The sequence below is a fragment of the Cercospora kikuchii genome (assembly GCF_019650295.1).
Source record: "Cercospora kikuchii DNA, contig_00007, whole genome shotgun sequence".
Lineage (NCBI taxonomy): Eukaryota > Fungi > Ascomycota > Dothideomycetes > Mycosphaerellales > Mycosphaerellaceae > Cercospora > Cercospora kikuchii.
In genome coordinates, this window is record NW_025408588.1 from 1,008,545 (window position 1) to 1,031,546 (window position 23,002).

Here is a 23,002-nt window from a genome sequence, read left to right on the forward strand (position 1 = left end):
CGAGGGCAACGATGGGCCCGAGCGATTGTTATCACTTAGTTTCTGGTGCCTAGCTGCGATCAATGATTCCATTCAGTGAAGCTCGGATGCTTTGTGCGTTGTGCTGACTTGTGAAGTAGCCTAATCTCGTCGTTCTCAACCCATCTTTTCGTCGACGAAATTCCTGTCTCGTTGCACATCGTTACATTTTCTCCCTGCTCTTCTGATCTACCAAACCAATGGAACGTGTTGTCCCAGCATCCCTCCAACTCTTCAAAATCACTGTGCTGGAAAACATGGACATTCGGAAGCGGGAACCGGTTCGCTAGAATAAAGAAAGAAATAATTGTCAGCACACTTCTCCAGCAACCTCTGAATACCAAGCTTCTTCGAACCGTGAAGTACTCACCAGACCGCAGATGGATGGCTAACAGCATAGTTTAAGCAGCTTTGCCACTCGGTACAGCGAGTGGCACAGTCACTTTGAGCAGAAACTGCGGCGTGCATACTCAAAAGAGCAAAGACGGCCGCGGTGAAGGTGGATTGCATTCTTGCGAGATCTTGAGAGACTCAAATGGGCTAGGGAAGTCCTTCTTGTAGTGGTTTGCGGAATGTTTTGGTGTCTGCAAGTCAAGCTGGTCAATGAACGGTCTTTCAAGATCTATATAGTCCTTCCTGATATAGTGCCGAAGTTGAAGTTAGACCAACCGGAGTTGGAATACGCCTTCTCATGGTGTCTCCGCTTTGTCATCGGAGCGCTAGATCGGACTAAGAGTGGAGCACACGGGGGAATTATGAGATCCATGTCTGTGTTATGCTTGGGTTGTATCGTAGTGCTACTCGTCATGCTTAGCGTGTGAGCTGATCATGCTGATTATACTTAGCAACAGAAGTAGGTCTGTGTTGCCCCATCAATGTAGCGCACTGTGCTATGCTTTGGTTTCAACGCCTGGTGCAGCACTACTCCTGGAGACCACGGAAGCCCGACAACATCATCTTTGCGAAACCAAAACGCAGCAGACACATCTCGCAGTCCCCTTCCCCCCTCTATCATCACTCAAACAACTCAATCGAACTCACCTGAACTCTCACACCATTCCCACCTCCTACAACCCATCTCTCTACTGCTCCTTCCCATCATCACATCCACAGCCGACAATGACCTTCGCACTATCATCGTTGTACCAACATCAATATCCAGTGCATCAACGGATGTCAAAGTCTTCCCATCGACGACTCACCAATTCGCTTGAGATGATCCAGGTTGTGCATAACAATTCATCATACTCTGCACAAATTGCAACACATCTTCCCGTAGGCGGCGTAGGTTCTGGTTTAGCCAGAGCAGAAACCGTGCAGATTATGCTGAGGAGGGTAGTGAGAATGCTAATATGCATATTGATATGGGATCCCACAGTTGTGTGTTTTTAGAGAGCGGGGTGATTAATGAGGAATGAACAGGTCAACGTACAGTTGTCGTAAGCGTGTAGATAATGCTGAGAATTTCTGCTTGCAGCGTGTAAGAAAAGAGAGCTTGTTCTTCGTCAAGAGGGGAAGGTTGTGGGAGAGAGAGACGCACGCTGCTTACACTGCTACGCCTGGGAAGTTAGGCGTGGTGGAATATCGGTTGTTGCACGACAGTGCAACGATGCAAAGTAGACAATAGGATGAACGGCGATGGTACTGCTTGGCTCTCGTTAGTGTGTGCACCAGGTCCACGTTCATCATATTGGTCGTATTCATCAGGGCCTGTGATCATCAAAAGAGGCCCAGTGAGTGTAGAAAATCTTTCGCATTCGTTTCGTTGTTCGTCTTCCGTTGCTTCGTTTCGATCATTTGCATTGCCTCATCAACTTCGTGCAATCATCCTATCATGCCTGCACTCGATGTCCCAATCTGAATGACTTCTATGCAGCCAAGTTGTACCAAATACCCTCTCTTGCGCGAAAGTTATACAAGAACGCATCCCGAGTCCCATCAGTCCGATAGCCCAACAGCTTGGCGTGGATCTCTCCAACATATTTGCGCTCGTTGGCTTGGGCACTACAAACAAACACACTGTCAGCCTCGAATCTATTAGTTCTAAGTGGCGGAGGTTATGCTTACCTTTGTATCGCATGACGCCAGCTTTCTGGGTCACTCAATCGGGTCTTCTCGACAAGGTCGAGAATACTTCCTCGGGCTTCAATTGCAAGAATTTGGGAAGCTTTCTTGTCTTCTAAAGACATTTCCAAAGCGCGCTGAGCTCCTTGAATGATTTCGTATTGGTTAGCTTTTCGACCGCCGTGGTCGACGCGAAGAACATCGACATTGTTGTCCTGGAATTTTGTTAGCTGTGTTCATCAAACGCAACCAATGGCATGATAAGTAGCGAGATTGCTCAAAGTTGGAATTACTCACCTTCCGATCTTCTGCTTCATGCTGGCTAGAATGACTTCTCAAGAGCGGAATTCGTGCCTTGGTGGTAGCTCGATCGCGGAGCTCTTGCAGGATGTGACCAGGTAAAGAAGAAATCGGTACTTCGACTTCCGCCTCCTCTGGAGTATCTGTCTTCGCAACACGAACAGTCGTTGAGGTTTCGTGTCGCAGATAGGCAATAAACACGTAGTCTTGTGAGTCGACCGACTTGTGGGCTCGCGAAAGCTCAGCCTTCACGTCGTTCTCCCAGAGCGCCTTGAGAATTCCTATTGCTCGACCGCGTACGTTCTCAGTGCCATTAGTCACAACGACAACATCGCAGCGCTTTGGTAGTTGCTGCAATTGCCTAGGGTCCTTCAAGAATGTCGACTTCGATCCAGCTCCACTTTGAGCAAGGAGATTCACGATGGGTTCGATGCCAATCTGAATGCCAACAGCGCCTTGTTTAATGTTGGCTTGTGTGGAATATTGCGATCTGATCAAGCTGTCATAACGTCCACCAGCAGCCAAGACTCGTTTGCCTTTCTTTTCCGCCACAGCAGCAGTGAAGATGAAGCCAGTGGCGTAGAAGTCGGCCTTGTGGCAAGAGCGAGGAGTAATGAGTACTTTGCGGGTGACGCCAAATTGCTCGGTAAAATGGACAATGCGACGCAGCTCCTCGATCGCAGTATCACACTTCGTTCTGATACGCTGGTCGGCCGTCTTCATGAGCGTCGCCAACTTGTCGAAAGCTTTGCGTGGAGGCAGAGACCAGTCATAATCTTGCAATTCATCCAATGTCGTATCCATAAGGCCCATGTTACGAAGCTCAGTTCGGACCTTGGGCCAAGGTACTGTAAACTTGTCAGAGAGTACATCAGATTTTGAGCCTTTGTCATGTACTTACTATTCTGGCTGTTCGTGTATCCAACATTGCCAAGCATCTCTTTCACTTTTCGTTGATACTTAGACGGAACCCGACAAGCATCAAGAATTGCATCAATCAACAGGCCGTGACTGAGGTGATAGGCAGCTTGCGGCGCGACGAATTGCGGAAGCTCTGTAAGTGCTTCATCGACCACCTTCAGCGCTTCGGCATCGTTCATTGCGGTATCATCTTCTTCGTCATTCGCAATGTCAAAGTCAGCTTCTACGCTCACTCGTGGCGGTCCACCAGAATCGCGATAGGCACCACTGAATGTGAATGTGCATCTCGTTGTCGCTGGTTGCCGCGCGAGCTGTCGCGCATACGGCATGATCAGGTCGTGTGGAAGCTGCAACAAATTGCCAGAGGCATCGAGAACTTGCAGCACGGTTGGAGTGAAGTAGTGAGTTCCCACAGCAGATGGGAAGATGAAGTCACGCCGGGTTTCCTCCGCACCATGCCTGTGGAAGATGGCTTCGAGCTTCTCACGCACAATGTTTCTGAGCCGTACATGCAGCGGCTTCTCGATGGCTGCAGATGCCTTCGTGTCCCAGGCGATAGCTTTGGCCTGCTGAGCGCCGCTTATGTCGTGAGAGAACAGATGGGACATCATCTGGCGATGGTAATCCGAAGTAGGATCTGCAAGTCCAGCGAGTGCCTTTCGTGTGGCCTCGTCCTCTATCTTGTATGGGAGCTCCTGGAGAAATTCTTCACTGTTCGGGCGATCCTTGGGTTTATGAGAGACTAGCCGACTGATCAGTCGTCCCTGATGTGCCTTGTCGCCATCTGGCTGGAAAGTCGGAGGCAGAATGTAATCCTTCTTCCTCAAGCTGAGCAGTTGTTCGACTCTTTCCATGCCCGTGCTGAAATGCTGACACATTTCGAAGAACATGATGCCCAGTGAGTACATATCGACCTTGTTAGTATGCTGGACACTACTGCCAGTGCGCAACTCTGGAGCGACGTAGAGTGCCGTGCCAATACTGTTCGTCATGCCGCCATTCGTTTCTTTTGAGCCTGTTCCATTATGCGCGTCTGACGTCGCGTGCGTGGTGATTGTGGCCAGCCCGAAATCTCCGAGCTTGGGATTGCCTCCAGCGTCAATGAAGATGTTCTGTGGCTTCAGATCGCGATGAATGATTCCCGTTTTATGAATCGCCCTCAGGGCGTCCGTGATTTGCCGGATGAGTCTCCAGCAGTCTTCTTCAGTGATGCCCTTGCGGATCAAATCGGCAAGAGTGCGGGTGTCGCACAGCTCCATCTGAATATAGAGGATCTTGCTTGATCTATGCGAGTCCGATCTTGACTTTCTGGGCCGAAGTTTTGACGACCCATTACTAGTTGAGATGGTGGAAGTGCCGTTACCGTCGAAAACGTCCTCTTCCTCATCATCCTCTTCGAAGATTATTCCGTCATCATCGTTGTCGTTGTCGTCTTCGAACTCGTCCTCGAATTCGAAGCCTGTATGACTGTTGCTGACAAAATCCAGGCCACCCGTGCTTGGGTACCCAAAATCGACATCGTCATCTTCTGAGGATGAGTCTCCGCTGAATATGGCATTTTCCTACTTGACAGTTAGTCATGGCTCTGCAATCTCAACGAATAACACATGCATGTCCCGCCATCGAGCGCGACACTAGAGGCAGGATGCACAGTGCTCAGAACCTGCTCTCAAGCTGTGCGCAGATGGCGCAAGCATGGAGGTATCGTGACCAGCTGCACAGCTGTAGTCGCGGGGACCATTGGCGCAGCGCAACTTCTAGCGCGACGGCTATGAAAGGGCGAGTGGGCTGATTTACCTGAGATGATCCTGAAACATCCTCTTCCATCCAGACGTTGTAGTATCGCACTACGTATGGGTGGTTGACGCGGCTCAGGAGGACCACTTCTCCCAAGGCTTGGTCCAAATTCGATGCGCCCTGCTTGATTTTCTTGACCGCATAGTAGTTTCGATCCAGTTTGTTATAAGCTTCAACAACTTCCCCGAAGCCACCTTTGCCCAGTCGGCGCTTCTCAGTGAAGGTCTGTAGGTATCGTGAATCAGCAAGTGGCTCGGAATGGTTGGTCGAATTGTGCCGTGAGCGACGGTGCGGGCTGGCAAGGCCTGAGCTAGACTGTCTGACATGATGTCGCGGCTGTGCTGTCCCAGGCTGACTGATTGGTGCGTCAGTACGCAGCACCTCCGCGGATAGCAGCTCAAAGCATGTAGGCGTTTTCTTGGCAGAAAATATCTTGTTCAAGAAGACGCCCAGCAGATGGGAAAGCCCGCCTTCTGCGATCAGAGTATGAGGCGAGTCGTACGTGTCTGTGGTGGTCAGACCGAGGAAAATCTGAATTGCGACCACGCCGAATTGCCAAATGTCGGCTGCATTGCTGTCCTGCAGATCAGATGGAACACGCCATTCTCTGGGCACGCTCTCATCCTTGAGATCAAGCACATTGGCATAGCCGAATCCTGAAAGTTTGGGCGACAACGTCGGAGTGCTGGTGATATAAACGCTGCGAGCGCTCAGATACCCGTGAGTCATACTGTTCTGATGCAGATATTGAAGGCCTTCCAGCAGGTCTCTCGTAAACTGCTGCGCCTTGTTCTGATGCAGGTCGCTCATCGATAGCCAGTCATGTAAAGGGCCTGCGCAATGTCAGCAAAGATGAAGCATACACATCTGGAAGCTACATACCTCGATCTGCATACTCGCGGCACAGCAACAGCTCGAAAGTCGACTCATTCTGGCTGTTGATGCGATATGTTAGCACATTCAGAAGATTCGGATGCTCGAGCTTTGCAACTTTCGCGAGAAGTGCCTCTAGTTCTATCACGGCAGCTTTCGGCTTCTTCACAATCCTGCGCTTAACGGCAACGACTGGCACATCTGGGCCGACCGTGGCAAGTGGTCGACCCAGGAAGACACTTTCGACCGCTTTGCTGTTAGTAAGCGCGCCAGATAATGCAACGTCTGAGAAGTGAACTACATCGCGCCTCATCCGAAGTTGGGCGGTCTGGCCGAAGGAGACAATCTCAGGCATGGGAGCTGGCTGCTCAGGGGGCTGACCGAGCGACATGCGCGATCTCCTTCTGTTCTCCTGCCGCAGTTCTTCTTTCACTTTGCGCTCGAGTTCTCGATTCTTTTGGGCCTCTGCTTCCAGTTGGCGTTGTGCTTCAGCCTCAGCTGCTTGCTTTGCCAGCTGGTTTGTCAGTTCCTGTGCGTTGGCCCTCTCTTCGTCCAGACTGGGCACTGTGTTCTGCTGGCGTGCGACTGCAGCATCGCGGAGAGCCTCGATTATGTCCTCCGCAATGTGATGGATCATGGCCTCTCCAAGCAACTGCAACGGCCGAGTTCGTAGAATGTTCTGGATTCGGCTGACTGTCCTCTCGTGAAGGCGGTTGGACTCGACCAGCTCCAGTCCGGGCGGTGAGCGGGGATATGTTGCAGAAAACCGAACAAGCAGCACTACCCATAGTTCATCGTCTTCGGAACATCTGATGGTCAGCCTGAAACTGCGATCGGTGGTTTTCTGCCAGGCGCCTTGCGCAGCAACCTCTTGGAAGTCCTCCCAAAAGATGGCTTGCAGAGCTTGGAGTTCGTCATTCTGAATTTCTTGGTAGTCGAGTGGCGCATTTTCAGCAATCGGTGATGTGCTGCTCAACAGATGCGCGGAAGCGGTCGTCTTCATGGATTTCGGTGCCATACTGCTTTCGCAGCTTGAGTCGACATGAGATCTACAGCCAGAAGGTGGCTGTAGAGTCGCTTACGCGCTGGTGGGAGTCATTGCTGTTGCCTAGGTGAGGTTTGAGAAGACTGCGAGAAGTTCACTTTTCATGCGGGGGCCGTTGACAGCGAAGTGAAGGTGTTGTCGCACTCACCGCAACGAGAGTTACGGGTGCATCCGCTGCCGCAGAGATGCCTGAGGTGTGAGAGAAGCGATGAAAGAAGCGACTTGAGACAAACGAAGAGGTTGGGGGCAGGGTGAAAGAAGAAAGCCACACACGTTCGCCGACCTACTACTGGTGTTATCTGCTCGTACCGAAGATGGCGGCAGCGATGGTTCGTATTGCGCAGCCGATGCGACCGGTGCTGAGTGACTCAGTGCTGTTGCCATGGTCCATTTCTCGGCCGTCGCGGGGAGTGGACGGTGATGGTGAAGCATTGTCGACAGGTCCTGTGTCATGCCTGATACCGTTCTCGTCACCTTGATCGGATGCATGGGAGGAATCTGGAAGTGCGCGGAGGAGAGAAGTGGTAGAAGTTGTTGCGGACACACAGACGCGTCTCTCGTTCCACGGCGTGCAGTTTCCCCGGCGCGGGACTGTTTACCTTCACACGTCAACAAGCTTTCCACCATCCTGCCACCCATCTGCGTCAAGCGAGAGCCCACAGCCTCCCCACCACTCGCCCGACATTGATCATCCCTCATCCCCGCCATGCTGTAGTCCGTCGCTGCAAACCACTGCTCATCAACAACCATGCTGCACTGGCTCGCTGGCCAGAAGGCCCACGACAACAGCGCAGACCCGGACACCACCGGCTCCCTCGATCCGCCAGAAACTCCAGCTCCAGTCTTCGCTGTACGCGCCTTCAAACACGCCATCTTCGGCACGCCCGCGACGGAAAAGCCCAAGGCCCCGCGAAGACACTCCAACACCGACAATGCGCGATCTAGTCAAGCCTCGCGCCCGCGAATGGTACGGCCCCGTAGCACGAACGATGCGGCCACTTTAGCCAGACCCGACGAAGCAATCGCTTCAGAGCCGCTTCCTTCCCCTACTAAGGGAATTTTGATGACTCCGGGCACTGCAGGTGGCAAGCGTAAGACAGTGACCTTCCCAGATCACATCATCGACAACGAGCACAAGCGACCTACCAAGACCGGTTTGCCAGAAGACTGTCCTGGGAAGTTTCCGAGTCCGTGGACGAAGGGTTCTGCCGACGCAGAGCACATAGAGGACTCTACGCAGAGGTCAGGAGGAAGGTCAAAACTCACCGAAGCATTGGAGCAGGCGCGAGAGGATAGTTCGAGGCGCAAAGTGCGCCTGGGCAGAGCGGAGAAATCGCAGGAAGATTTGACTGCAGATCTGGCTGAACCCGTGTCCGACTCGGGAAGATATTGGAAGAGAGAGTACGACATTTATCGTGAGAAGAGTACGGCCGAGGTTAAGAAGCTTGTTGCCAAACAGAAACTCGCGAAGAGCTATGCGAAGGACAAGGATGACGAGTGTCTCGACCTGCGAGACGAGCTTGAGCAGGAGAGACAGATGGTCGACAAGTTGCAGCGCCGAACTGAAGATCTCGAAGCACGATTGAAGCAATACCAAGAACTTCTGAAGCAAAGCAAGGAGGCAGAGGCAAGCGCGAAGGACGAGCTTGAGCGCATCAAGCGCGGCTTCAGCGCAACGGGTTACAGACGACCAGTGGAAAGCGCCCCGAACCTGGGTCTCACGAGCAGGACAGAAACAGAACGGAAGCCTTGGCAAAGCTCCAAGCCAACTGCAGCAAGCATTGATACAGCGACCAACGGCGATCGTCCAGCATCTGACAAGCCGGATGCGACGTCCTCAGAACAGCCGGACCCCAGGAGGCCTCGTCGGCGACCGCGTGATGCTCAAAATAAGCCACACGACGATATCTGGGCGCCTTCATCAACATCAGACCGGCCTCAACCGGAACGAGGCAACCGCGCAGTAACAAGCGGTACAGGAGTCACGCCTCTCCAAGCCCTCAGCATCAATACTGTACCCAAGGATTCCGTCTCATTAGCCATGTCCATGGGTCTCAAACCTCCTGCTTCGCCAACTCGACCAGAAAAGCGCCAAGATTCGCCCCTCCAACAAGATGATGGAACAGCCGCGCAAGCTCATCCACCACCGCTCCCTCCAAAAGATGATATCTCCATCGTCATTCCCTCAAGCCCCTTCGATCCTGATGCAACAATGACTAAGCAACAGCCCCCTTCGCCAACAGTAGAGAGGTCTGTGCGAAAGGAGCTGCGTCGGACGACAGCTGCACTGGATACCAAGGAGAATGTCTCGCCGACTGGTAGACCCAAATCAAAGGACGGCCCGGGTCTGAAGGAGAAGCCTTCAGCGGCTTGGAGCGCGATGAATGCGCCGGTCCTGACTTCAACTGTCACAGCTTCTTCCACAGCTAATGTCGCTGCTAGCGCCGCGGAAAAGGAGAAAGACAAGCGACAAAGGGCATTAGAGAAAGCGAGAGAGAGACTTGCGTCGCGAGGAAGGATAGTTTCATGACGAGATAGATACCCACAGTCCTCGGCAGGACAGAAACGTTTGTTTGAAAGGACGTTGCACATACGCGCTCGCTCTGTACATAATTGTATTAATCAATCGCTTGACAATAGGCCGTCTACTTGACTTCGTCTCTCTGTACATTATCTAAACAAGAAGCCACAAAACTTTAGCAATCACTGTCGACAGTACTTCTCAAGCTAGTTGCAAAACGCGCAAAACAAACCACCTCAAATAGCTTCAAGTTCCTTGCCATCCTCGCGTCATCGACGTCATCTCTTCCCATTGCTCTTTTTGTATTGTCTTTCCGTTCGCTTTTTTCATGTACCGTGTATGCCATCCAACCATCTCACACAATCAATCCCCAAAAAGAACACAAAGCACTCAAATATACCTAAACCTCTTCGCAACAGTAACACACGTCACTGCAAGCAAAAACACAACCCCGACAATCCCGAACCACCATCCCAACCCCTTATCATCCTGTCCCGGAACGTGAACATTCATACCAAACAGACCCGCCACAAGATTCATCGGCACCAAAATCGTAGCCAAAACCGTGATTTTGCCCAGCAGTTCGTTAGCACGAGAGCCTTGCTCGGTATGCTGCAAAGTAATCTGCGTCAAGTGGTTCGTGTGGCTGCGACTCAGCATTTTTTCAAAGTGCCCGAGATTGGACATCATGGTGACAATGTGATCTTGAACGTCAGAGAGGTAGAGTCCGACGTCGCCGCGAGGGGCAATCGCGTAGGCTTCGTTGCACTTTTTGGCGAAAGATTTGATGACGTCGGCTTTGCCTCCCAGGAGTCGAGTGAGAGCCATGATGCGTTTGCGACATTCGCCGATGCCTTGGAGCATGGCGCGAGAGTCTTCGAAGCGGGCGGTGAAGACTGAATCTTCGATTTTATCGGTTTCGTTTTCGACTTCGCGGAGGACAGGGGCGAAAGAATCGACAATTTCGTCTATTAGGGCGTAACAGATCCAGTCAGCGGAGAGGTTGACGTAATCGCGAAGGCGTCCGATACGCTTGCGAACGGTGGCGGCGTGGTTGTTCGGGCAGAATGAGAAGGTCAGGAGACCTTCGCGGAATACCACAGCGTAGATGTTGATTGGCTCGAGATAGTCCTCGTGTTTTGGGTCGACCATGTAGCAAGACCTGAAGCACAGGAAGTAATAGGTCTTGAAGAGCTCGACCTTCTCACGCGTTTCTTGGGTGGTGATATCCTCGCGAGTCAAAGGGTGGACGCGGAAGGCGCTGCAAATTGCGAAGATCTCCTCTTCTGATGGGTTGAGCATATCAAGCCACCATACACCACCTTCGGGCCCCAGCTCGAAAAGGTCGCGGAACGTCTCGCCGGGCATCAAGAGGCTGCCCAGCTCTGGTGCGTGGATAGTTTCATCGATCTCAGAAGAGAAGAACGTCCAGCGGTTCATTGGGAGCTCGGTTACGCTTGCGGTCTGCTTGAGCCCGTCACCAGATTCGTCGCTCGAGGCACCATTCTCTTTCTCATCGTCTGGGGCATTGCATGCGCCATTTGCAAATCGTTCAACATCAACGAAGTAGTTTGTAGCAGGGTTATTCTGGCGTTGATCGTTGAACACTCGTGGCGCTGCGGTTGCGCTGAATTGCGGCATGAAGGGGTGAGCGACGGGGGTCTTGGTGTGCGTCTGAGCTACAAACTCCTCGAGATCCTCGAAGTCGATGGTGTAGGTATTCGGCGGCTCTTCTGGAGGAAAGCATACGTCCTCAATTGCAGAGCTACGGTGGGATGCCACGTCTGATTTGATGCGCACGGCAGCATCTTCCTCACCAAAAGTAGGTCGTCTTCTTGGATGGGTCGTGTTGGAGGCAGTGCGGTGCAGAGATCCAGCGGTGGATGGTGCCTTGCTGTTTACGGTGCCAGCTCTGCCTCGTCGGGCTGGTGGTGCAAATGCGTCCACAGAGTTTGGTGGCGAGGTCGAGTCATCTGAAGCATGGGACCGGACAGAATCAGCGTCTCCATCGTTATTTCCTGCACGTCTGAAGTTCGCGCGCCGAGCGGGAACTGGGCTGCCTGTGCCTCGTCGTTCATGATGCATGCGCCTCTCACGATGCCATTCTTCGTCTGGAGAGCGAACAATCGTCGACTTGCGGGACCTGTTGCTCTTCAAGCTCTTGTCATCGTCGGCGATGGCATTCTCAAAGTCACGGGCGATAGTGCCGTGCGCTTCCACAGGTAGCTGCAGCCTCGGAATTTGTGGTCTGTCGCCCTCCACAATGCTTGCCAGCGTCCCGCGCCGGGCCTGAAAGTAGCTCTCCGCAGCAGGAGCTGGAGGCAGGCTCTCTGGTTGGTTCCTGTGGTCATCCAAGTCCGGCTCGGGCGTGCTGTATCGCGTTTGCGACTTCTCGGATCGTGGTGTGTGCATTTTGTCGCCTGTGTTCTGTCTTCTTGAACGTAATATCTATCCGCTACTGCTCGAGCTGACGTTATGGTCGAGTCCTTGGTGCTGTCCCGCTGGACAGTCTCGAGTCCTTGATTTGAGCCAGGTTGTCGTCCTGGACTCTCACACGCCTTGACCTAACTCCTACAATTTATCCCATCGGTTCTACTGTATGCGTTTTGTGCGATTGCAATTGATCGCAATCGGTGGTGGCCTCGGTCGGTCGAGTTATGGGGGCTGCTTGATGTCGCCTCCGACGAACCAGCTTGGCCCGAGCAGAGGTCGGATCTGAACGAACTGAACTGCCTGAGACCCCGCCAACTTGGTGGTGTTTGCTGTGGAGTCGCTGTCGCGACCGGGAGTGGTGTCGTCCGGAGAGGCGAAAAATGCCTCACGTAGGTCAGCCAGAATTAGCCGACAGGAATGGACTGGAAGAGGGAGGTCGTCGGATAGTCAACAATGGCCCATCTGTATGACCTCGGAGTGGCCAATTTTGTGTATCGAGAATGATCGTGGTGGTGGTGTGTACTGGTCCAAAATCTAACGAGCTGTTGTCGTTGGGGAAGAAGAGGAGGAAGGGAAGGGAACAAAGAAACCATGACAAGACTTTGCACCCGCTAGCGTCGCGTGAAAGTCAAAAGTTGGGTGCACGTGCCGCTGCGTCTGGACATCCGTTCGGTTGGGCTGGACTCGATTCGGAAGTTGTAACAACAATCGTCACCCGATCCAAGGCACGAACTCCCCGCGGCTGTGAACAGACATAGTTCCTACTTCAATACAAGCTGCCCATGCACATTCGAAACACTTCCACGTGTCCAGGTACGTGCTATGGCGTCGTCGATTGATCGTTGCTGCATTTCCGCTGACGTTGGTCAGATACAACAAGCCTTTTGATCCCCTGACAAGTGCCCGTTCCCGCATCCGCAGTCGGCATTTGCAAGCCAAATCCGCCGACTTGCGGTGGAGTCTGGACACCTGTATTGGAGCTCCAAACGACAACTGCATACCGACTCGAAGCAGCACACGAACAAGACATTTGAAACCATGGAAGCCATACTCGAGCAAGCGCGTACCATCTACGAGGGCGAAATTGTACGTCGCAACCCTCAAGCCCCACTCCTGCTAGCAAACTAATCATCGATCAGGACTTCGAAGGGCAACGCCTTGCAGATTACCTCACATATGGCTTCCTCTCGCTCGTTGGCGCAGTCGCGTTTCTCGTCGGCTTCTTCACCCAGGACATCTATCAGACGCTCTACATCGGTCTCGGAGGGACGGCACTCGCATTTGTCATGATCGTGCCTCCGTGGTCTTTCTTCAACAAGCATCAGCTACACTTTTTGCCCTCGAGAACAGCGCAGACCTCGCTGCAGGGGATACATATTGAGGTGGACGGCAAGAAGGTCAGCTAGTGGAGAACATGGTGCAGCAATCTCAACCATGGTCATGCTGTGAGGAGGAAGAAGCAGGGAACATAGCTGTTGATACGTGGCCAGCGGCATGCGGCTTCAATGGCGCTGAAGGAAACTTCGCACACCGCTTCTGAGCGCTATACGAGTGCACTGGGTGGAGATACAGCAGAGTGATCTGCAGAGCTCGCGAGGAGCTGGTATCATACTCTGGCTGTCCGCGGCCACTTTCTAGCATGACTTTGATCTATGCCAGCTTCAACCCCGTGCCATGTCTCGGACAATACTTTTGCCCCTTGCGCCGTGAAATGCTCCATCCAGTCATCAACCTTCGTGCCGTATGCGTGGAGTATTGACCATGCGTCTGCCTGTGTTTCAGCGTCTTGTCGCAAATACTCGTATCGATGATCTCTTCGCTTCTCGTTCCCGTTTCCAGCTCAACGACCATACTTCTGGAACTCCCAGTCCCTGTTGTCCAGCGGGCACACCTGACGCGTCTTGAGCCATCTCGAAATGCAGTGGAAGTGGAAAGCGTGCTGTAGTCACCACGTTAGCTAGGTCCCTTCATCCCCTCTTTATCCTCTTGCAGTGATCCGAGTTGTCACTTACGTTGCAAATTCCCCAAGCAACTGTACATTCCTCGCTCGTAGCGCTGGCCTGATTGGCCTGACAATCGATGCACAAGTCCATGATGTGGTTTCGACAGATAGCGCAGTTGTCGACGACGATGTCCCAAGCCCAGAGTGCGACAGCGTTCCACTACACATCCCACACCTGTCAGTATCCAGCTACGCGCAAATCGCATCAAGTGTCCTTACCTTCTTGACCTCGAACCTCTTCTTTCCGTCTGCTGCGTCGCCGCCACTTGCGCCAGCCTTGACCTTCTTCGGTGCCGCGTCGGTCATTTCGACGTCTGCCATGGTGTTTGTTTCGAGAGGGTCGTGTAGAAATGTGTTGGTTCGAGATGCGCGGGGTGTTCGTGTTCGTGAAGGTATGTGAGTTGTGTTTCGTCGCTTGAAGCTCTGTTGATGCAAGCGAATGACATCGGCTGTTAAGTTATCGATTAAGGCAGTCACGCCGCCCGCATTTCACTTGCGTCAAAATCCCTGTCTTGTTCACCAATATTCACTTGCTGTTCTGGTTGAACAGAATGATTGCGAATTTGTGAAGCAGTGACACTCTGTATTCATGAGTCACACTCATTATATGGAATGTGAGAATTGTACGCCTTGCAGCCTAGATCTTCACATGAAACTTCTCGATGAACGATAGTGGGGTTATGCGCTCGAGAGCGCGAAAACGCCATGTTGAATGCAATGGTATCTTCTATCTACTTCCTTGCGCCATGATTGCTACCAATTCTAGCATTCCACTTTTGTCTTCAGCTGTAGCATGTATAAGCCGTTGAAAGCCAGAACTCCATTATCCCTCCCGTTAATGCCAGTGGTCCCGCCCAAGCCTTCTCTTGCACCGATACTGAGCACAGCGCCAACGCACTAGTACAGCACTCTCGTCCTGATCCTGCTGCCCAGGTCTTCCAGGTTCTGATAGAGGTTCTTAATCTCGCTGACATTAACATCCGAGATATCCGCCATCAGGTAAGCAACATCGCCTCTGGAATCTGTCATCTGCTTGTCCACGTTGTGATCGCCAAGAATCTCGTTGACCTTGCGAAGTACACCTGGCACGTTCTTGTGAATGTAGATGACACGCAGGTGGTTTGGCTCCTCGATGGTGAGCGAACGGAGCGTGACCTCTGGGAAGTTGACAGCTCCTTGCGTTGTGCCGAAGTTGACATAGTTGACCAGCGCGTCTGCAACTTCGACACCGATTGCCGACTGTGCCTCTTCTGTTGAGCCACCAATGTGTGGTGTGAGGATGATGTTCTTGAGGTTGCGAAGCTCGTCACCCCAACTGTTGAGTTGGGCGTTGAAGGTGTCTCCGTTCTTGCCAGGCTCGTTGGGGAACACGTCGAGAGCGGCACCACCCAGTTTGCCAGACTTGCTAGCAGCGATCAACGCTGGGATGTCTACGACGCTGCCACGCGAAGCGTTGAGCAGGTATGCTCCGGTGCGCATCTTCGCAAACTGCGCTTCACCGATCATATTCTTCGTCTCCTCCAGCTCAGGCACATGCAGCGTCACAAAGTCTGAGTTCTGCAGGAGCTCGTCCAGTGAAGGCACCTGGTGCGCCGTACCCAATCCCATCAGGTTGATGACATCGTAGTAGATGACCCTCATACCCAGAGACTCTGCGAGAACAGAAAGTTGGGCTCCAACATGTCCGTAACCAACGATGCCCAGCGTCTTTCCTCTTACTTCCCAGCAGCCTGCAGAGACCTTATTCCATGTGCCATTGTGCATTTCGGTGTTTCGGTCGCCGATCTGTCGAGCCAACGCGATGATCGTGCCAATCATTTGCTCAGCCACGGAACGTGAGTTGGAGAAGGGCGAGTTGAAGACGGCGATACCCATCTCAGCAGCGAATTTGAGGTCGACTTGGTTGGTTCCGATACAGAAGCAGCCGATCACGATGAGGTTCTTCGCGTGCTTGAGGACGTTGGCGGAGAGCTGTGTCTTTGAGCGGATGCCGATGACATGCACATCTTGGATCTTCTCAATGAGCTGGTCTTCGGGCAAAGAAGTCTTCAGTGCCTCGACTTGGTAGCCCTGTGTCTTGAGAATTTCCTGCCCCGCGAGATTGACATTTTCCAGTAGCAGGACCTTGATGTCTGTCGTCTGGAATGGTTTGAGCTGTTTCGCGGATGACTTCGGAGGGCCCTGGAAGGAGTTCTGCGGGCTGTGAAATGTCAAGGTTGGGCTCGTGGAAAGAGAGTCTTTGAAGGAGTTGGAGACGGTGCGCGAGAGTTCGTCAGGACGACCTGGTCGCTGGGGAATGTCAATTCCGTTGGACGGCATAATTGCAAGATGTGAGGGGGAGGAGGAAGAGAGGGTGTGGGAAAGGTTCTCGGGGAGAAAGAGTCAAAGAAATGGCGTTATATTTGTTTCGGCCTTACCTTTCAAGACTCATATGTCAATGGCAAAAAGTGCTCCCACCTCAGGCCGATGTCGTCGGCGTTGCGATGCGTCATGCGCGCCGGCGCGTGTCTCACCACACTTTGCCAACCCTCCGCGAACCGCATCCTCACGGCCACTTTCTGCTGTGCGACGACATTCAACCTCGACAGACACGCCGAGGCGTTGCAAATGCTCTTTGAGATGTCGTCTCACGTAGTCGGTGCTTCTTGCCCGCCTCAAGCCTCCACATGCTGCGAAAATGCGACAGGTCGTTGTCTGCCTCCGAGCGCTTACGACCATGCAGTCTCCCGTCGACCTCGTTCAACGTTACACGAGGGACTCATCATATCTCGGCCATCGTGGACTGAGTAGGCGTCTCTGTTTCTTCCTCCATTTCTTACGTCTCTGTACCGTTGACAGCGCAGTGCCTGACAGGAGAATATGGCCCCAAATGCTGGCTGGAACACATACCGACTGTACAAAGAGGGAACGACAAAACTAACTACCTGGCTCGTGGACAATGCTCTTCGCTGCCGCGCTGAAGTCCAGACAAATGCCGCTCGACACACGGATGACAGCGCCGCGAGCTCGAAGTCGAAGTACACAGTGCCTCTGACACAATTCGTCGCAATGGCAAATGCCATCGTCAACTCCGCCGAGCCCCGAATTCGCATCCCCCAAAACATACTGACGCTTGTCAAATATATCATCAGTCTACGAAAGCATGCGGCGAACTTCTTTACCAAAATGGCTTCCAATACGGCCACTGCCAAAGTGTTCGAGTCTAATATTGCCCATCGTCATTTCATTATGATCTTGGAGCAAGTTTTGAACATACTAGACCCAAGCAGCCTGAAGGCGCAGGAATCTGGCAATGGCACGGACATTTCTAATGTTTTCAGTGCATTGGCGATCGAAGAGCCCGCTCCTGAAGGCACCGCGCCTCCTGAATTGCCTCCGCGGAAATCAAAGGATCACGTCGACTATGAGCCGGGATCAGACGACTCAGATCAAGCATTCGCGGTGTTTGCCTTTTTCGATGATCTCAACAGCGTTCGAGAATACATTTCGGGCGTCTGGGTGGATTACGCAAAGGGAGAGCTTGACGTTATGAGTGCGGCCGTCACCACAGATACGGGTTTCAGAATAATCAAGGACAAGTGCGAAGCTCTCATGCACACTCCAGCCTTCTGTGAGATCCGAGACTCCGGGGTCTGCGACCTTCTGCCATAGGATGGAAACAAAGACTACATGATCGCGGTCGCATATTTGAATCAGACGCTGGGTGGCGACACTGAAGCACTCAGAGACTGGACCTGTGCCAATGCCAATAATATGTTAATATCTTTCGTTCAGGTCTTACACCCTCACACTGTCCCGGTGCTGAAGCCGGACCACTTTGGAGTATACAGACCTGAGCTGGATCGCTCCGCTATGAGCCAGGAAGAGCAGCAAGTGGAAGACCTAATTGTCACGATGAATCTGCTGCAAGAGTTTACGAAGCTATCGCGCGTGCATGTGGATTTGCCCGTCGAGGATGAGCTTACATGGGGCATTCGTTTCCTAACGGATACTTGTGACGCACGACAAATGCCTATGTTCACTGGCTTTGCTTTCCAGATCCTTCTGGATATACACAATTCCCTTCGGGATCATATAGGGCATCCGCTCACTGAACTGCAGAACACAGCAAGGCGAGCCGTTGCCATCATGGATGACTATTTCCGGCTTTCAGAGCATGCGCGTCTCGGCACTTGGGCACCAGCAAATGATGAAGTGTTTCGCATGATCAAGGAAACCGCGGAACAGTGGGCGCTCGAAGATACGATTGCGAAGATCCAACTGCCAGTCTCAAGGCGCGCTCCCAAGATGGAAAGCTTTTACTTGCTAAAGAATCATCCTGTCCTGGCTGGCCTGCTCATGTTCCAGCTCAATCTTCGTCTGCAAGACGCCGGCATCACTTTGTGCAATGCATGGCGCTCTGTCCTTTACACAGCTCATCTCTACAACGCGCTTCGACAAAGCGGCGGGCTGAACACTCCTTGGCGTGATATTGAATACATCATCGAGACACATTCGGCAAAACGACTCTTTGTTGGTGCACCTCCGTCAGAGCCAAGCGATTATCTGAAGAGATTCATTTACGTCCTTGGCGGGAGTGCTTCCACGTTCGCTCGAGATCGCCGACAAGGCGGTAGTTTGGTGATCATGCATAGGAAGGGCCCACGCGGCCTGAAGACTACCACACCTGTACGAGACGTTTTTCAGCCGCGGTATGTTGGCCGAGATCAAGCTGTGCTATCGAAGGCCAATCTGACAGCCATGTTGTCTGTCGCCACAAAAGCGCGCAGAACGAGCTCGCCGTCTGAGGACCTGGAAACTTTGCACGCGCAAGTGAGCAACCAGTCCGATTTCACACCTGCACAAGTTCTCCATGTGGTCCGAGAGGGTATGGCTGGTGAGGAGCACCATCTAGTATTCAACTACATCGGCCTCCACTTTCGTAGCTTCCAACTCTTGCGTAAGCTGCAAACTCAACTTTCGGGTCACTTGCCGAAGATCTTTGGCTCAAACTACATCGAACACGATTCGGAGCTCGCTTCCATCATCGGCTACATTTTCAGAACCATGTCTGAGTCTGACCACGTCGCCCGGTCGACTCCGCTCACACTTGAAGATGGCAACATTGTGCACGCTGCTACCGAAATCACGAAGACTTTCTTGGAGGATGGCAGCAACGCACACGAAGGTCTGGTTTACGCCAAAATCTACACCAGCGCCGGCGCGTACCACATATCCAGAGACACTATAGATCAGCTGTAAGTGGTTTGAAAGTTCTGCCTGGCTTATTCTAATATTGTGCAGCGTCGAAAAGATGGGTGACGAATGGTGAGCGAACCGACGACTATGCGGACATTGCGGTGATAAGGTACGGCCTAAGTTAAGCATGGGAGAGAGTCGTGCGGACAATAACCCCAAGCTGATTTCTCGAATTTAGTCTGCATGCATCTCCTAGGTTCCTGGACGATGCATGGCTTCACAAAGCATCGGAGTGAATAATGGTTTGCGTGGTGGTCGTTCAGCTATCAGACATTGAATACTTGGACATGACTTGTTGGAAGGCACGCAGCCTTCTGTTGTATTAACAGGGACTGCCTGCGAAGACCGATTGCACGCCTCCACGCGGCCGCAGGCGGAAACAGGCGGTCGAGCTCGCAACTCGACCGTGCTGGCAAAGTGCACGGCATGGTGGAGCGGAGTGGTGGAGTGCGAAATCCGGTGCGGTTTCGCCAAGACTACTCCGAACAGAGGACTACCACCGAAATGGTTTTGAAAACCATCCGACGACGACCTACCTGCGTTAGAAACAGGTCCGCTTAATCGCGAGCGTGCGAAAGAGCCGCGGAACTCCTAGGCGTCGATAGGACACCTCTGGTGTATGGGAGGAATCCTCAGCTGAGGGTATTTGGAGCCAAAAGGACAACAAGTCACCCAATATGCAGTCTCTGGATCCGAACCACCTACCTCTGGAAGGCTTTGAGGGGACTCGGAGAGCGTACGCGTTGTTAAGGCCGGAAGCAGATGCGTTATGCACTTGGAAGAGCCGAGGTGAAAGAGCTAGAAGGGAGGCGTTAGTTGGCGGGCAATGGAGCTCGGAGTAACGCTACGAAGCCCGTAGGGGCCTGTCGATTGCTCAGGTGCGAGTAGGAGGGTTTTGCCCGGGGCACAGCCTTACAAAGAAGGACACCTAGTCCAGCAGTCACCTAGAAGAGCTCGGAAACTTAGGAAGGCCCACATAGAGAAGCAGGCAAAGGAGACACAGAGAGGCGAGCCGAAGGGAAGACTCGAGGCAAGAAGGAGGGGGTGCAAGGCGTGAGGAGGCGAGGAGGAGGCGATACATTGGTTAGTGGGTGGAAACGCAAGAGCACTGCTGCCTGGCTAGGAGTAGACGCTCGAGCAAGCCTGCGAGACATGGCCGGCCATAGCCAAAGAGATGCGGTATGGTAACGCGAAGGGAGTCATTCTCCTGGGGCGTGGTGGGCAATGGCAGCGACTGAGACACTGTCTGCTCAGCCCGAGAGGACGGACGCGCATGTCGGTCTTGGAAGAGAGGCGACCGGTCTTCAGTTCGCTGAAGTCCGAAAGAGCATAACCAAGGCTTAAGGAGCAAACAGTATATGGAGCGTAGGGTAGGGGCTTTGGCCTGGGGCCTCTCCCTCGAAGCGATAAAGGCGCAGAGGTGTCCCTAAGCGGGAAAGCGTGGGCAGACTTTGTCTACCTGCCTTACATAAGTTTGTAGGAACGAGTGTAATTATATGCTGCCTTGCTGACCCAGAGCACAATGGAGACACCAACGAAGGAAAAGCTGCAATCCTGGCTAAACACTTCTTCCCAAACCCAAGAGATGCAGACCTGAGTGACATCCAACACACCCAGCTGCCACCCCAGTTCCACATGGAAACTGAGGTAAACTCAGAGGAGGTGAAAGGGATCCTCAAGAAACTGCCTAGCAACAAAGCCCCAGGGCCTGACCAGATACCAAACCTCCTGCTCAAGGAATGCAGAGACCAACTTGCCCCAATTCTGGCCAAGCTCTTCACTGCATGCCTGAGGATAGCATACCACCCTAAGCCATTCAAGCACTCCACTACAGTGGTGCTCAGGAAGCCACAGAAGCCAGACTACACGAAGCCAGGAGCATACAGACCAATTGCCCTACTCAACACAATAGCAAAGGTCCTGGAGGCGGTAGTTGCAAGGAGGATATCCAAGGAAACTGAAGAAAGAAAGCTCCTCCCAGAAGAACAGATGGGTGCAAGGCCAGGCCGGTCTACAACCTCAGCACTGGACCTCATCACAGAACAAGTTAGGACTATCTGGAAAGCCAAGCCAGGAGCGGTTGCATCAATGCTCTGCCTAGACATTTCTGGTGCATTTGACAAAGTCTCCCACCAGAGGCTGCTCCACAACATCAGAATGAAGGGTTTCCCAGACCACATAGTTAGCTTTGTCCAATCCTTCCTTCAAGACAGGACCACCTGCCTCAGGTTGGGAGAGTTTATGGACCAACCAAGGCCTCAGAACACAGGGATTCCCCAAGGCTCCACCCTGTCCCCAATTCTCTTCCTCTTCTTTGCATCAACCCTGCTCCCAACACTACACGAAGGGAACACCTCAGCAATGGGTTTTGTGGATGACTCCAACATCCTGACATACAGCATGTCAACAGAGGAGAACTGCAGGCAACTGGAGAAAGCCCACCAAAAGTGTGAGCAATGGGCAAAAAAACATGGTGCAGAATTTGCACCACAGAAATACCAACTCATCCACTTCACCAGGAGCAGGAAGCACAACCTCAAGGCCACAGTCCAGATCCAAGGATTTGATGGGGAACCACTGCCCTCACTCAGGCTCCTTGGGGTATGGGTAGACACCAAACTCAAGTGGGGCCCACACATCAAGAAAGCAGCAGAGAAGGGGGCCAACCAGATGCAATCACTCCAGAGAATGTGCAAATCCACATGGGGAGCATCCTTCCAGAGAGCAAGGCACCTGTACACAGCAGTTGTCAGACCAGCCATTACATTTGGCTGCCAAGTCTGGTCCAACCCAGAAGGCACACAAGGCTACTGCAGAAACCTCACCAAACCCATTGAGAAGATCCAGAGAGAGGCAATGAAGAACATCACAGGAGCATACAGGTCAGTTGCAACAGCAGTCCTGGAAAAGGAAGCAAACATTGCTCCCCTTCACCTGTACACCCAGGACCTGGCCAGACAGGCAGCCAAGAAACAGGACAACCAGCCTGCATACCAATACATCAAAAACAGGTGCAGGGAGATCAGAAGACAGGCACAAGCAGGGAGGAGAACAAGGCACCCTGCTGCACCAACCCAAACCAGACAGGAGGAAATCCTCCAACTAGTACAGGGCCAAGAGACCACAATGCAGACACACCTGGGTCACAAGGCATGGTGGGCAAAACACCAGTGGAACAGGAAGTGGGAGAGAGAAAAGGAAGGGAGGAGAACCAGAGCAGGAGGAGAACAGCCACCTGCATGGACAACCACCACCTCCTCCACTGTAGGACCAGCTCTGCACAAAGGGCTCACCAGACCAGAGAGCACAATGGTCACACTCCTCAGAACAGGGCACATCGGGATGAGGCAATACCTCACGAAGAGGAGAGTCCCAGGTTACACACCAGACTGTGACTGCGGGCAGGGACATGAAACACCAAAGCATATATGCATGTTCTGCCCGAGATGGGCAGAGAGGAGACACCTCCTGTTCCAAGCAGGGGGATCTACAAACTGGAAGGATCTAGCAAACACAAAGAGGGGACTACATGCAACAGCAAAGTGGCTTATCCAGGAAGGGGTCCTAGAACAGTTCTCGCTAGCAGGGAAAGAGGACTAGGAGGAAAGGAGGAGAGAAGAAGGGAGAGATAGGACCTGGTGAGAGGAGGACTCGCTAGACACCTAGTATTGTCCGAAGGAAAAACAGAGGCAAAGGAAGCGGCTACGCAGGCTGCAAAGTAAAGGGAAGGCGAGGGTTTTTCGGAGGCTTTTCCCTCGGTCGAAATCTATAGAGCGTGCTGCTTACTCTA

General features: G+C 52.7%; 7 protein-coding genes across 7 annotated transcripts; 3 read left to right on the forward strand and 4 right to left on the reverse strand.

Annotated features, from left to right (window-relative positions):
- Positions 1-1,886: 1,886 nt before the first annotated feature.
- Positions 1,887-6,991, reverse strand: CKM354_001050700 (serine/threonine-protein kinase GCN2; the record flags this gene model as incomplete). The annotated part of the gene is made up of 6 exons (XM_044805968.1): positions 1,887-2,022; positions 2,086-2,297; positions 2,380-3,230; positions 3,284-4,865; positions 5,101-5,933; positions 5,983-6,991. 6 exons carry the CDS (start codon positions 6,989-6,991, stop codon positions 1,887-1,889), a joined length of 4,623 nt encoding a protein of 1,540 aa, XP_044661903.1.
- A 775-nt stretch (positions 6,992-7,766) lies between these two features.
- On the forward strand, positions 7,767-9,548 carry CKM354_001050800 (uncharacterized protein; the record flags this gene model as incomplete). Its single annotated transcript, XM_044805969.1, has 1 exon — positions 7,767-9,548. One exon carries the CDS (start codon positions 7,767-7,769, stop codon positions 9,546-9,548), a length of 1,782 nt encoding a protein of 593 aa, XP_044661904.1.
- A 381-nt stretch (positions 9,549-9,929) lies between these two features.
- Positions 9,930-11,951, reverse strand: CKM354_001050900 (Mg(2+) transporter ALR1; the record flags this gene model as incomplete). The annotated part of the gene is made up of 1 exon (XM_044805970.1): positions 9,930-11,951. One exon carries the CDS (start codon positions 11,949-11,951, stop codon positions 9,930-9,932), a length of 2,022 nt encoding a protein of 673 aa, XP_044661905.1.
- A 1,059-nt stretch (positions 11,952-13,010) lies between these two features.
- On the forward strand, positions 13,011-13,378 carry CKM354_001051000 (uncharacterized protein; the record flags this gene model as incomplete). Its single annotated transcript, XM_044805971.1, has 2 exons — positions 13,011-13,058; positions 13,112-13,378. 2 exons carry the CDS (start codon positions 13,011-13,013, stop codon positions 13,376-13,378), a joined length of 315 nt encoding a protein of 104 aa, XP_044661906.1.
- A 434-nt stretch (positions 13,379-13,812) lies between these two features.
- Positions 13,813-14,295, reverse strand: CKM354_001051100 (SCF ubiquitin ligase complex subunit HRT1; the record flags this gene model as incomplete). Its single annotated transcript, XM_044805972.1, has 3 exons — positions 13,813-13,911; positions 13,985-14,134; positions 14,194-14,295. The coding sequence occupies 3 exons, from the start codon at positions 14,293-14,295 to the stop codon at positions 13,813-13,815; spliced, it is 351 nt and encodes a 116-aa protein (XP_044661907.1).
- A 576-nt stretch (positions 14,296-14,871) lies between these two features.
- On the reverse strand, positions 14,872-16,293 carry CKM354_001051200 (uncharacterized protein; the record flags this gene model as incomplete). The annotated part of the gene is made up of 1 exon (XM_044805973.1): positions 14,872-16,293. One exon carries the CDS (start codon positions 16,291-16,293, stop codon positions 14,872-14,874), a length of 1,422 nt encoding a protein of 473 aa, XP_044661908.1.
- A 540-nt stretch (positions 16,294-16,833) lies between these two features.
- On the forward strand, positions 16,834-19,285 carry CKM354_001051300 (uncharacterized protein; the record flags this gene model as incomplete). Its single annotated transcript, XM_044805974.1, has 3 exons — positions 16,834-17,604; positions 17,671-19,211; positions 19,258-19,285. The coding sequence occupies 3 exons, from the start codon at positions 16,834-16,836 to the stop codon at positions 19,283-19,285; spliced, it is 2,340 nt and encodes a 779-aa protein (XP_044661909.1).
- Positions 19,286-23,002: the final 3,717 nt, after the last annotated feature.